General features: G+C 38.1%; 1 protein-coding gene across 1 annotated transcript in view; it reads left to right on the top strand.

The window, feature by feature from the left end:
- Window positions 1–14,835, top strand: part of unc13c (unc-13 homolog C (C. elegans)) — a 282,829-nt gene that overhangs the window by 100,012 nt on the left and 167,982 nt on the right. Inside the window, exons 15-16 of the mRNA XM_079824971.1 lie at window positions 3,222–3,311; window positions 12,208–12,336. Coding sequence (XP_079681097.1) covers window positions 3,222–3,311; window positions 12,208–12,336 — 219 coding nt within the window. The remainder of the gene's footprint in view (window positions 1–3,221; window positions 3,312–12,207; window positions 12,337–14,835) is intronic.

The raw sequence follows: 14,835 nt of genomic DNA, 5'->3' as shown, positions 1-14,835 counted from the left end.
ATTAAAGTCCCTGTAAAGGCAATTCTAAAAATTGTATCTAAACACATTATAAATGTAAGAAATGTATTGCTGAAACACGTTACAAAGACTGTGAACTGTGTAGTACTAAAACGATGGCTCGATGATGCACTGGAGCCACTAAGCATGGCCCCTCCCCTAACACTAATAACTTGAGCATATTCACATCAGTTCGCCCGTTCAATCGCGAGCTACTGTCAGTACCGTTAGTTACTACAGCCTACAGTTAGCTAGCTAGTTATGCCTTCATCACGTAAATGCATATTACCTAGTTGCGATAAATTACAAATCAGCTTATAAAGCAAAATCAATGCTATCAAGAAGAGGTGGATTCATTTTGTGAACAGCTACCTTGATCACCACCAACACCTGCCTCTGCAGTGATCATTTTACACAGGATAGTTTTACAAACTTTCATCGGGGACATCTGGAGTTCACTGATAATCCACTGTAGCCTGACTAGCCAGACCCACATCAAGAGGTTGGGTCTGGGAACTCATTGGGATTGCTCAATCCGAGGGGCGGGATCAACGGTTGTCTTTCAAATTCCCTCTGCACGCAATAGGACAGTGTTACAACCAACCAGAGCAACGAAGAAGGTGAAGCGGAGCTAGTTGATAGATTAAACTTTCACCGTATCCGGTCGGCAAACCTCCGAACACATCTTCCTTGCTTAAGAATGACTTCAGTGCCGTTCTTTGTTCTTTTCTCAAAGAAAAGCTTAACTCCAAGTCTTCCAGATTCGCAGCCAAAGCCGGTTCGAAAGGCTGCTGTTCGCCAGCTTCTTTGTTTACAAGTAGCATGCGGAACCGTCACAACTCTGCCGTCATTATTAGGGGTGTAACGATTCGTTTTAACAACGATTCGATTCGTATCACGATTTGAGGTTGTCGATACGATTCAAGGACGATTTTGGTTCATTTAGAACGATACGATCCGAAACGATTCAGTGACTTGAAATCGATTCAGTAACTTTTTAGCCAAAAATTGTGTGACTGAAATAAATATCTGGATACTGGTCAGTGCAGGTGAAGTTTCCTAGATTCCTGTTGTTTCTTGTAAGGGAATCAGGTATCCATATCCATATATTATGGATATAAACAAACAAGTAAACAACAATTAATGGCAAATGCATTCAAATTTTATTTGAATAAAGTGCAACCAACAGTTTAGGTTGAATTAACAGGAAGTTAACCTTTTCTGCTCTCATTTTCAATATTCAATACATTTTCAATAAAAGCACAGTAAGTGCAACCAAAATTTCAACAGTAGGTTAACCTGCTACTTCTGCTTTTGTTATCCAACATAATAATATTACAATATTAATATCAAAAATAAAGTGCAACTAACTTCTCTTCAGGTTTAATTAATAGTAGGTGTACCTGTTACTTTTGCTGTTGTTTTTCAACATTAAAATAATACAAATACAATATTAATATCAAAAATAAAGTGCAACCAACATTTCTTCAGTTTGAATAAACTGGCTGAACCTGCTACTACTCTCAGTTTAATAAACAAACAATATTTAACAAAAGATAAAATGTAACCAACTACTCTTCAATGACTCTACATATTTCTTTTTCAAAAATATCAACATGATCTGACCGCAGAACACTTCTCTGTGCGTTCACTATGTTGCCAGCAGTACTAAAAACTCGCTCTGCTGGCACACTGGTCCCAGGAATGCACAGGTAACATTTAGCAAGGGTTGAAAGTACAGGTAACACGTTACTAACTTAGCTCTTTCTCCTGGTGGCTTGATAATTTCTCACTGGTTGGCTTCTCCTCTGCCATCCGCCATGCTATGTTTTGTTTTCTTAGCGCTGCTGCTGGTGCGTGCGTTGCGATGATGTCACAGATAGGCAGACTGAATCGAGTAACGTTTAACGCCTTTATCATTAAAAGTGCTAAGAAAAAACATCCATTTAAAGTCTGACGTGCTTAAATCCAATGCGTTATTTCCTATGATCGATACAATCGATTGATTACCTTTTAAAACGATGTTAGATCGATATATGTCGTCCGGAAGGCCAACTTGCCGAGCACAGATCGATGTAGTTAGATCGTAGGAAAATAAATCGATACATCGATGTAGTAGATGAATCGTTACACCCCTAGTCATTATGTTAAGCCCACCCACCGACTCTATACACGATGGGATTGGCCTGACCAGAGTTTGGTTTTTCCAGCTCACAAGGCAACGGAGATTTGCTAGACTACCCTGGCTGCAAATTAGATTTGCTGCCGCTAGGGTGCGTCTAGATTTCTAGGCTAAATCCACTGCAGAATGGGGCCGAACCGACTATCTCCTGCCCCAGCCTTCCTCGTCCCGTTCCGCCAACATCTGGTGCCATCGTTGGCAGTACGTGCTCACCAGTGTTGTCTTGTGTGCTTACTGCAGCTTTCCCGTGAGTGGGCGTGGTTTTAGCGCAGACAGCGGACACGCCCTCAGCGTTTGAGAGCAGAGAATGCTGCTTATTTTTTCAAGATTTTGCTTGCCGTTTTTTTATCATTCAAAGATAGCTGGGTGTTTAATAACACATTTTTCTGTGGTGTGACAAACTCAGAAAAAATATTTAATTTTGACTTTAAATATAAAATAATGTTAAAACAATACATTGTAATTTAATCTTTATTTGAGTAAAGTTTTTTTACATTTAAGTACAGTACAGTTTTAATTTAACTATTAGGTACAACACATTTTAATTGAATCATTATTTATTTATTTGATTTACCTGTATGTAAGCACAGTGCAATGTTAATGTACAAACTGTATTTACAATGTTAAAGTGGCTGACAACAATAAATATTCTAATTAGGAATAAACTGCCTCGTTTTTGAGCTGTGCAGAGCTGTAGCTGAATAGTTAGGCCTACTACGCTACTGTATTTTAATGTTGGTCATTATGGTGGCAGTTGGCGAGCCAAATATTTTCTGAGGTGATACTTGTTATAAAAAGTTTGAGAACCCCTGCTCTAATGGAATAAACTGTCATCTATCATTATATAATAAATTAATACTTATTTTGTATCTTTGTGTAAGGACAAACTACATGTTCTGCAGGTTATTCTGTTATGCCAAAATATAAACCTATATAGTCCATCTTATTGACCATAAATATTCATCAAATATATAGCCACAACTGCAATCTTAATCTATTTATCTTCATCAAATATAATCTGATTTGTATTCTGTGTTTGCAGGATAACTTCCCTGCTGGAAATCCAGAGAGACTTCAGGACCTAAAATCAACCGTTGACTTGCTGACGAGCATCACCTTTTTCAGGATGAAGGTACAACACTCTCATTCTCACTCTCATTTCTCTCTCTCTCTCTCTCTCTCACACACACACACACACACACGCTCGCACGCACGCACGCACACACACACATAGAGAGAGAATTATGCAGGCTTTTTAACTGTAATTAAAGCAGTGTGACTCAGCACTATGAATCACACACAATAAAACCCCCTCATGCATTCCATGAAAGGGAATTTTTCAAATAAAAATATGAATGAAACTATCAGGGGGTTTTGTGACTTTCATGGGCAGTCAAAACATTATGGCAGTTGTTGTTCAGTGTGAAGGACTTTCTAATAATTTCCTGCATTAGGTAGTCAAATATATTAAAGAAAAAAAAAAACTACTAATATAAAAATCCTCTTTCTTTTACTACATAATTTTGAATGAATCCCACAAAGTTATATTTCGCTCCAAAACTAATAAGAAAAATTTATTATTATTATTATTATTCATTTCATGACAATTAAGCACATTATATCTCAAAATTCTTCCCCATTTCTATTTCTCATTACACCAGCATCAATTGACTAAATATATATATATATATACAATCAAACCAAAAATTATTCAGACACCAGATATAATGTTTTACTAGTGGGTGAAGGACACTATAGTTAATTTATGTAAGTGAGGATAGCTAAATAAACTGTGACATATGATACCTAAAAATTCTTCATACAGTGGACCACCAGTAAAATTGATAAAAATTTGGGACCAAAATGATTCAGACACTTTGACCTGACCATGTTCTGCTTAAGTGTTTTTTCTTTAATTGCTAATGTGACCTTTTACTCCACAGATTGAACAAAATTAAGCATTGCTTGGTAATTGGTTGACCTAAATTGGTATTATCGAATTGTGTACTTAAATTTAACAGCTGATTGGTTGATTGCAGTCCATTACATACCTTTCTATCAAAGACATTATCAAGATGAATTTGTTCTGACACAGTTTTACTCTTGAGTTCTTGTCATATTTTATTACCATTTTCTAAACTATAGCGAATAAACTGTTGAAGGTGTCTGAATACATTTTGGTTTGACTGTATATATCATGATGTATAAATACTTTGCCCAAATAATATAGTACTATTTATTCTACATTACAGCAATGACATTTCAACAGTATTACAGTAATGCTAATTTAGGGTGTAAAATGTGCTTAATTATCATGAAAAATAATGCCACAATGAAAAAAGATCTCCGAATAGCCATAAAATATGTTTAATTTTCTTTATGCTTAAATATTTTGGGGCTACAATATGACCCTGACAAGTTCTTGACTCGGTTTTTGTTTGTAATTCAGCCTGATTGTGAAATTCTGATATATTTCACTCATTCATACACAGCCTTACTGATACAGATCTCGTGTTGATTGTCTCGAGTGTTAATGAGCTGCTAATCACAGCTTTGCTGATAAGAGTCCTGCATTGAGAGAGTTTGATGCGTTTTACTTCAGCGAGCACAGATAAAGTGAATATATTCTCTGATTGTTTTCATCTATGTTCTGCTTCATCAGCTGCGTATATAAAGCTGCACTGCTTTGCAGTCTGTAATGAAATATTTTTCACCAGCGCTGCAGGGTTTCAATGATTTCTCATTTGTTTGCATGAAATAAAAAAATCTTTTGGCTCTTGAAATATGTACTTGAGTCAAATTTATTTGAGCACAATAACAAGAACCACTTGTTCTGGGAGCCTCGTGGCAATAAAACCGCCTTTGACATATAGCTCAGCCCTGTGTGAGACAATACAACCTTTTTTGAAAAGTCATAAAGAATACGCTGATTTCTCTCTGTTGGGGAGCCGTGTGTGTCTGGAAATGTATTCAGAGCAAAAGTGCTTGTAAAATCACACTACTCAGAGCTGTATGTTGCTTTAGGGGAACAAACCAGACTATTTATCTTCGTATACATACTTTAGATGAGATCACAGCCACGATTGGCCCCTGCTGTTAGTTCTCTGTTGTGCTGTTTGCAGGCATTTAAAATATATGACTGACTATTGTAATTGCAGGTCAATATGAGTTGTAAAAAAGACATCATATCCAATACAAAGAATAATAGTGATTGATTTTTCTTCCTTTCTCCTCCCAGGCTATTAAAGTTCATTTACACACACGTGCACACATTTGCTATTTAGTTTTGTTTTTTAGTCCGTGCTGAGAAACTTAGACATTGACAGCCATTGGCCACAAACATACAGTATGCAAATATGCAAGTATAGACACAAATTTGACGTTTCCTTCAAATGTATGTGCCTTTAAACCACATTTTATTATTAACCCATACATTTTGCGCTTGTTGCATTATTAATTGCACCCTGACACATTTCAGAATGCACTGACATGAATCAAGCTTACGTAGCTTGAAGCGTTTGTGTACTTGCGTGGAATATGTTTCGGGACTTTGATGTAGACAGATAATGTTTTATTCAAAACTGTATGTGGGTCAATGATGATGTTCATTTTTATTTTGGTCTGGATCAATGAATGTATTAAAACCTACATTAAAAATGCAATTCTTAATTAAAGCTGCTAGCAGCGATGAAAGGGCCCTCGCACATGCACCGCCACCCGGTGGCCTCAGGAAAAAAGTTAATAGTGGGCGACATGCATTTAAGCGGGTCAATATAGGAGAAATATGGCAAACTCACTTCAATGTGCCACACTTCTTTCTGCCAGCAGGTCGCGCTTCGACTATAACTGAATATTTCCATGTAGAGTCTTCAGGCCAGGACTCTTATCAAACATATGAAGTTTGAGGCAGATCGGACATTGTATACCTGAGTTACAACAACTTCCTGATTAATGGCGTAAATCACATACAGTAGCACGTATCCACGTGTTGCAAGATTTATTGTGTTACTAGCATGTTTGGGATTTCATGGCATATTTAAAAGTGTTTCTCGGAATGAATTATAGTATAAAGCATGCCATTTCCTGTTGCCAGCAGGTGGCGCTATGACTAACTGAATATTGGCATGTAGATGTGTTTAGGTCAGGACTCTTATCAAACATGTGAAGTTTGGGGCAGTTCGGACATTGTATGCCTGACTTACAACAGCTTCCTGTGTCATGGCGAAACATCAGAATTTATCAGGCCGCCACGGACACGCACTTCAGGGAAAACTCAAGATCTTCACAATATAACATCACCAAGGCCTTTAGATTAGACTGACCAAATATGATGTTGATCTGATTAAATCTCAATGAGGAGTTAATCACAGCGTAAAACATGCCATTTCCTGTTGCCCACAGGTGGCGCTATGACTGTCACTGAATATTGGCATGTTGATGTCTTTAGGCAAGGACTCTAATAAAACATGTGAAGTTTGGGGCAGATCAGACATTGTATGTCCGAGTTACAACAATGTCCTGTTTCATGGCGAAACAACGAAATTTCTGAGGCCGCCACGGACACGACCTTCAGTGAAAACTCAAGATCTTCGCAATTTAACGTCGCAAAGGCCTTTAGATTAGACTGACCAAATATGATGTTTATCTAATTAAATCTCTATGCGGAGTTGATTAAAGTACAACATCTGGAAATGGGAAAATTTGCAACAATTTAGTAAAGAAAAATCAAAATATCTCACTTCCTGTTGGTTTTCAGATTTCGTACCCGGATACTTTTTTGTAGGTATTGGGCTGTTACATATGTCTACCGAATTTCATACCTGTACGTGAAACGTAGCGGGAGGGGCACTTAGTTGAAATGTTGTAGGTGGCGCTATGGAGCCATTTTGCCACGCCTAATTCTGAAACTTATATGTAGATGTCTTCAGGCCAGGACTCTTATCAGACATATGAAGTTTGTGGCAGGTTGGACATTGTATGCCTGACTTACAACAACTTCCCGTTTCATGGCAAAACATCAGATTTCTGAGGCCGCCACGGATACGCCCTTCAGGGAAAACTCAAGATCTTCGCAATTTAATGTTGCAAAGGCCTTTAGATTAGACTGACCAAATATGATGTTGATCTGATTAAATCTCTAGGCGGAGTTGATTAAAGTACAACATCTGGAAATGGGAAAATTTGCAACAATTTAGTAAAGAAAAATCAAAATATCTCACTTCCTGTTGGTTTTCAGATTTCGTACCCGGAGACTTTTTTTGTATGTATTGGGCTGTTACATATGTCTACCGAATTTCATACCTGTACGTGAAACGTAGCGGGAGGGGCACTTAGTTGAAATGTTGTAGGTGGCGCTATGGAGCCATTTTGCCACGCCTAATTCTGAAACTTATTTGTAGATGTCTTCAGGCCAGGACTCTTATCAGACATATGAAGTTTGGGGCAGGTTGGACATTGTATGCCTGACTTACAACAACTTCCCGTTTCATGGCAAAACATCAGATTTTGCAAGGCCGCCACGGATACGCCCTTCAGGGAAAACTCAAGATCTTCGCAATTTAACGTTGCAAAGGCCTTTAGATTAGACTGACCAAATATGATGTTGATCTGATTAAATCTCTAGGCGGAGTTGATTAAAGTACAACATCTGGAAATGGGAAAATTTGCAACAATTTAGAAAAGAAAAATCAAAATATCTCACTTCCTGTTGGTTTTCAGATTTCGTACCCGGAGACTTTTTTGTAGGTATTGGGCTGTTACATATGTCTACCGAATTTCATACCTGTACGTGAAACGTAGCGGGAGGGGCACTTAGTTGAAATGTTGTAGGTGGCGCTATGGAGCCATTTTGCCACGCCTAATTCTGAAACTTATTTGTAGATGTCTTCAGGCCAGGACTCTTATCAGACATATGAAGTTTGTGGCAGGTTGGACATTGTATGCCTGACTTACAACAACTTCCCGTTTCATGGCAAAACATCAGATTTTGCAAGGCCGCCACGGATACGCCCTTCAGTGAAAACTCAAGATCTTCGCAATTTAACGTTGCAAAGGCCTTTAGATTAGACTGACCAAATATGATGTTGATCTGATTAAATCTCTAGGCGGAGTTGATTAAAGTACAACATCTGGAAATGGGAAAATTTGCAACAATTTAGAAAAGAAAAATCTAAATATCTCACTTCCTGTTGGTTTTCAGATTTCGTACCATGAGACTTTTTTGTAGGTATTGGCCTTTTACATATGTCTACTGACTTTCATATCTGTACGTGAAACGTAGCGGGAGGGGCACTTAGTTGAAATGTTGTAGGTGGCGCTATGGAGCCATTTTGCCACGCCTAATTCTGAAACTCATATGTAGATGTCTTCAGGCCAGGACTCTTATCAAACATATGAAGTTTGTGGCAGGTTGGACATTGTATGCCTGACTTACAACAGCTTCCTGTGTCATGGTGAAACATCAGACTTTGTCAGGCCACCACGGACACGCCCTTCAGGGAAAACTCAAGATCTTCACAATATAACATTGATCACCATGACACAGGAAGCTGTTGTAAGTCAGGCATACAATGTCCAACCTGCCACAAACTTCATATGTTTGATAAGAGTCCTGGCCTGAAGACATCTACATATGAGTTTCAGAATTAGGCGTGGCAAAATGGCTCCATAGCGCCACCTACAACATTTCAACTAAGTGCCCCTCCCGCTACGTTTCACGTACAGATATGAAAGTCAGTAGACATATGTAAAAGGCCAATACCTACAAAAAAGTCTTCAAAAAAATAATAATTAATTACACTTGTTAATAAAAAGATATAAAATAATGTAATACATTTATTTTAATATAAATTAGATTTTTTTAATGAGTATGTTACTTTTTTATATTACATTTTTTATTAAACTGATCATTTATGTTACTGACTTTAAGGAAGCCATTTTGTTTTCAAATGACAGGAAGTGACATCACAGATGGGACCCCTGTAGACCCTTAAATAATCTAAGAACCTGGCTTGTATTTTTATATGAATTGTCATCCTCTCCTGATTTTCTTTGTTTGTCGTTGACATTTAGATTTGATTGCCTGAGAACTGCAAGAATTAAGGAGCGTGTTTGGATGAGTCGTACAGAGTAGACTGAGGCATGAGGAGATGATGTCACATCCACACACACACACACACACCTAGCGCTGTCAGATCATTAGCCAGGCCTTGCATCTGATAAAAAGCGCTTCGTCATTTTAATGACTGACAGCTAGAGTGGCCTGAGCCGGCAAATCAGTGAAGCGCGGCTAAAGAGGCAGAGGAAGCCCCGCCTACTGAGAGAAACCCGCCAGGCAGAGAATAAAAACTCCCAACTGTCACAATGCATTATGGGTAATGGAAGAGTGCCCATGCCGGGGCGATGTTTATTCCTCCCCTTAGCGTCTGCATTCAGAAACACCAACAAGGCATAGGCAGAGGAATGGGACACATTAGTCGGTTACATAAGGGAAAAGAAGTGCATATTAATGTATATTCTGATTTTAATCTTTTACATATTCTGAGGGCGTGTTTTCAGTATCTTCTTCTGCTCCTCTACAAGGAAAGATATAAGTCCACAACATACTGGAAAAACAGAGAAATAGAGAGAAAAATATGTGTGTGTGTGTGTTTGTCATCTCTAATTAATGGAAAACGTAGGAGACTTTTAGCTCATCCAGAAGCGTTTGTCCTCCTTACATGAATGATTCCTCAAGTCTTGTTTGTTGTTGAGTAAAGCTATGCTGGTATATCACACTTGATGGTGCACATAAAAAAATGTAATATCACAGAGACTTGTTGGAGTCTTTTGACCAGTATGCAACACCTTAGTAACCACATAGCAAGTTACTATGGGGCCTATTTGAATGATCTGAGTGCATGCATGGCGCATGTGCACTTAGGGCGTGTCTGAGTCCACTTTTCATAGTTTAACGACATTGTCGGTGCACCAGGCGCATGGTCCAAAAGGTTTTCTACCTAGTCTCTTATTAAGTCATGGGTGTGTTTTGGGCATAATGTGCAATAAACCAATTAGAGTGTCATCTCCCATTCCCTTTAAAAGCCAGTTGCGCTTGCACCATGGTGGGTTCGCTATTTAGGCTACATGGCGGAATTTGCGAGTGGAAAGACTGAACGCTTCTCCAGAGAGGAATCCTTTTATTTTTTAATATTTAAAAATGTTTGTGTGCTGCTGCACCCGTGTGTGTAATAAGCAGAGTGTACACGCGTTGTGCACCCGCATATACGTGCATACTACTAACGCGCCCTTAAAATAACACAAAAAATTCTCACTATTGACTTTATACCAGGTTTTTGTTGGTCAATGGCGCAGTCGTTTTCAGTTGCCTCAAAATAGCAAGGCGCCAACAATGCGCCTGAACACACCTAATTTTCAGACCAGCACTCCCATGGGCGAACAGATGGGCGCAAGTGCATTTGCTATTTAAACAACGTGGCACTGGATGTGAAAATGATAACTGCGTCGGGCTGAAAGTAGCAAAAAACATTTGCGGCTCGCCTGGTGTCGCATTGCACCGGGTGTATGATAGGGCCCTATGTGTGTGTTGTGTTGTTGGTAGTTGCCAGGGTATTATTATATGGTCACTAAGTAATTAGTAATGTCTGATTTGCAGCACTATGTTGCCATGCAGTTGCTACAAAGTTCTGGGGCCGGTTGCATAAACCGCTAAGACTAGACTTACAAGTTAGTTCTCACATTTTTTGAATGTTCATAACTTTTTTTAATCAGTTTCTTAAAAACATAGATTGGACTAATTTGATGCCTAAAAATAAGACTGACTGCCTCTTGACTGCTGGTGGGTCATACTAGATCATAAGACACTAGTTGTGGTAAGAAATGTTTTTTTTTACGAGTTGAACAATTGAAACAGTTGTGCTGCATAATATTTAATAGAACCTGTGATTGTTACAGTTGGCGTGGTCCAGCAGGGATGAGTCAGAATCGGACTTCCAACAAAAGAAGGGTTTATTCAGAGAGAGAAACCAACAGCAACCAAACACACAGTACCAATCAAAATAAACAAAACAATAAGAATGGACCAGGAGTGCAGGGAAGTGAGTCCAATATAAAGGGAGTGCAAATGACGAAGACAAGGTGCAGGGAATCCGGGGAGAGTGGGAGAGATGATGACAGAGTGAGTTCAGGTGTGGGACAGGGAAGATCCAGGACAGGCGTGGATTGTAACAGTGATACTTTTTTTAGGAATAATTTTTTCTAATTATACTCACACACTCACACACACGCCATACACACACACAGTCATACTGTTTTTATCCCTTTTTAACTGTAATATTTGGTATGTCCACCTTTTGCAGCAATTACAGCAGCACATCTCTCTGGGATAGTGTCAATATATTTAATCTGAGAACTTAAGCACTAATGTTATCCCATGCCTTTTGCAACTGAAGCCAAAGGCTTTCCTTTGAATGTACAATAGATCTGTCCAGTTTATTTTCCAATTCACCCCAAATGTGCTCGATGCGGTTGAGGTCCGGACTTTGAGGCCAGTCCATAATTTTCAGTGTTCCAGCAGATTCCTTCCGTCGCAGGTAGTTCCGGCAATAGTTAGAAGAATGTTTCAGGGTCATTGTCCTCTTGGAAAATAAATCCAGGCCCAATAAGACGACTCCCAGATGCCAAGTGTTCTAATAATTTTGGCCACCACTTTAGATATATACTATGTGTATGTGTGTGTTGTATTGTGCAATTAGAAAAAATAAAAATAAAAAATAAATAAATATGTACTTACCCAAAGGACAAGAAAACACCATAATAGTACAAAACACCCTAGCCACCACATCGCTATCAACCATAGCATTTGCATAGTCACACTGAAAACTTCTCAGGAAACCATAGAAACTTTAAATTACACAGAATACCCTAGAAACCACATACATGGTTACTGATTATATAAATTGTGATGAACCATTTTAAGCATGCATGTGTTGTATTTGACTAATACTGTGGGTTTGTTGTGTGTGTTCTAGGTGCAGGAGCTGCAGAATCCTCCCAGGGCCAGTATGGTAGTTAAAGACTGTGTGAAGGCCTGTCTGGACTCCACCTACAAATACATCTTTGACAACTGCCATGAACTCTACAACCAGCTACTGGACCAGGTAAGAGCAGAGACTAAGGATCTAAGATCAGTAAGACCACAAACATACTCAAGTACATTAATGCAGATAACATTTCCACAAGGCGCGCTTTAGTGGGCAATACAGACTGGCATCTTCTGTGGTCAGTTTTCTCAAGTGATCAGTGCTCAATGCTAAGGATGTTTCTACTGGACTGGGGTGCGTTTCCCAAAAGCATCGTTAGCCAACTATGGTCGCAAGTTCTGTCGTTATCAGCATCATTCAATTAGTCTGTGTTTCTCGAAACCATAGTTCCAACGAACATTCGCAAAGTTGCATTGTTGGAACGAGAGCTCTCGACCTGTGGTTAGAAGCATAGTTTCTTGTTTGCATGACATGTGGAATAAATAAATCCTTACCTTGACCAAAATAATCAAGCTGTCATTCAGTACAATATGTATCTTTTATTTTGAATATGTACAAAATGTCATTTGCGTCTTTTAGTTTGTCAAGACATTTAAAGCACCAATTTTGATGTGCGTACGTGCTCTAGTACGCAAGAAGGAGCCAATGATTGATTCTGGAAATAAAGCAAAATGAGTATTAGTACTTAGATGCCATGTCCATAATTTATAGGAGAAAAACATTCATTTGAACGGCATTCATTCGAACTCAAACAAATGAATTGAAATAAGTTATTAGTCCACGCTTGCGTGACATCATTAACCAATGTGGTTGAAAGATACGGTTTTGGGAAACATTGCACTGTAAAAAAAAAAAAAGGAAAATGTACTGGTAATTTCCTGCCAGGACATTATCCAGTGATTTTACGGAAATTTCCGTTAACCCTTAAAACACAACCTAATTCAATGCGTAATTCAAAATACACGTAACACACCTGTAAAAAAACAATATGGAAAATTCCTTCATATTTATACAGTACATTTTTGTGCCCTGTTTTTACAGATTTTTTTTTTTACAGTTAAGCAGTGAGTTATGTCGTTGTACGGGAAACACACCCCTGGTCAGGCTAGTGGTTTAGATTTTTGCTAAATAAATAATGCTGGGTGGGTGGATCTGTGGCCGGATGGATGGATGGATGGATAGAAATTGACACGTCTGTGTATATGTAAATGATAAAAACATGTAGCACTGGCCCTATCAGTCCATTGACAATTCGTCCCCTTGGAATTATAAGGTTCTATCTGACGTTTTTGTCAAAATTGAGTTATTCACATATTCTTATTCTGTGACAACTTATTTACATTATGTGATGTTTTTTTTTAAAGTTGTGTACATTTTGGGACTTTTTATTGAAAAACAAAAAGGTTCTATCTACAAAGTCGAACTCTGACTTGGCTCTATAAGGTTCTATCTGCGTGAGCCAATCAGCACTTCGAATGCACATAAGAGGACCAATCAGGATCAACTTTATAGGTTGTGTCGCCGGCTTTTACCTTGACAGGAAAGATCGCAGACACACAATATCTGTGAGGATTATGGCACACAATGCAAAGTTTTTAAGAAACCTCAAGATCGACAATTTTATTGACGATCTTGTCAAGGACAGCAGCCCGAATTCCAGGCATCACATATAGTCAGTGAATCATTTTTCAATGATTATTAAACTTTATGAATTAATTTGCTGAAGCATGTCTGTTTTCTTGCAGTTTTTAAAGTCTTAAAATGTCTTAATTTTTTACAATATTAAGCCTTAAAGGTCAAATAGTAAAAAGTTTAATTGATGGGGTCTTAATTACAACATTAAACTTTAGTATGTTATTTCAGCCATACTGATGTCTAGAGAGAAAGACATTTTACCTGGCCCACTTTAGGTGGAATAAAATCCTGCTCAGATGTATTACAGTAGCTGCTTTCTGTCTAAACAAAATAAAGATGAACAATTTCTGCAATAATGTGTTTAATTACCCACCAAATTGGTACCAAAAATTTACATCTGCACTGGACAAAATATTTAGACCTGCCTAGCTTAATTTGAAATGTCCTAAATACATGGAAGTGCTAAAAATATGAAATAAATGTCATAAGAAAGGATAAAATTTTACATTCCAACACATGTTGAGACATTGTTACAACATAATTTTTTATATTTAATGTTCAAATAATGGTTTGGCAGATAGAACCTTATAATTCTAAGCGAAAAGTGTTTTTTTAGAATTAGAAGGTTCTATCTGCATTTGACCCATTCCAAAAATCCCCATTTACAATTTTGAGAGGATTTTGATATTGTATATTTAGAATACATTTAGGGTCCCTGTTATTTTCATGTTTGAAAGAAACTTGTTCCCCATATACATTTTCCTATATGTAATGCAAAAACTTTGAAGCTCAATATCTCAAAACTGCTCAGAACGCAGATAGAACCTTATAATTCCAAGGGGACGAATTCTGTTAACTTTCAGAAGAGGGTCTGTTCGACCTTATTGTCCAGCCCTGGTGTTGACGTGTATAGTGGCGACCTGTATAATAACACATGCTGTGTAAGAGCACAGACATTTGAAGGAAACTATATCTGCGCCT

This window comes from Gobio gobio (genome assembly GCF_949357685.1).
Source record: "Gobio gobio genome assembly, chromosome: 9".
NCBI lineage: Eukaryota > Metazoa > Chordata > Actinopteri > Cypriniformes > Gobionidae > Gobio > Gobio gobio.
This window is presented reverse-complemented; position numbering and strand designations above follow the sequence as displayed.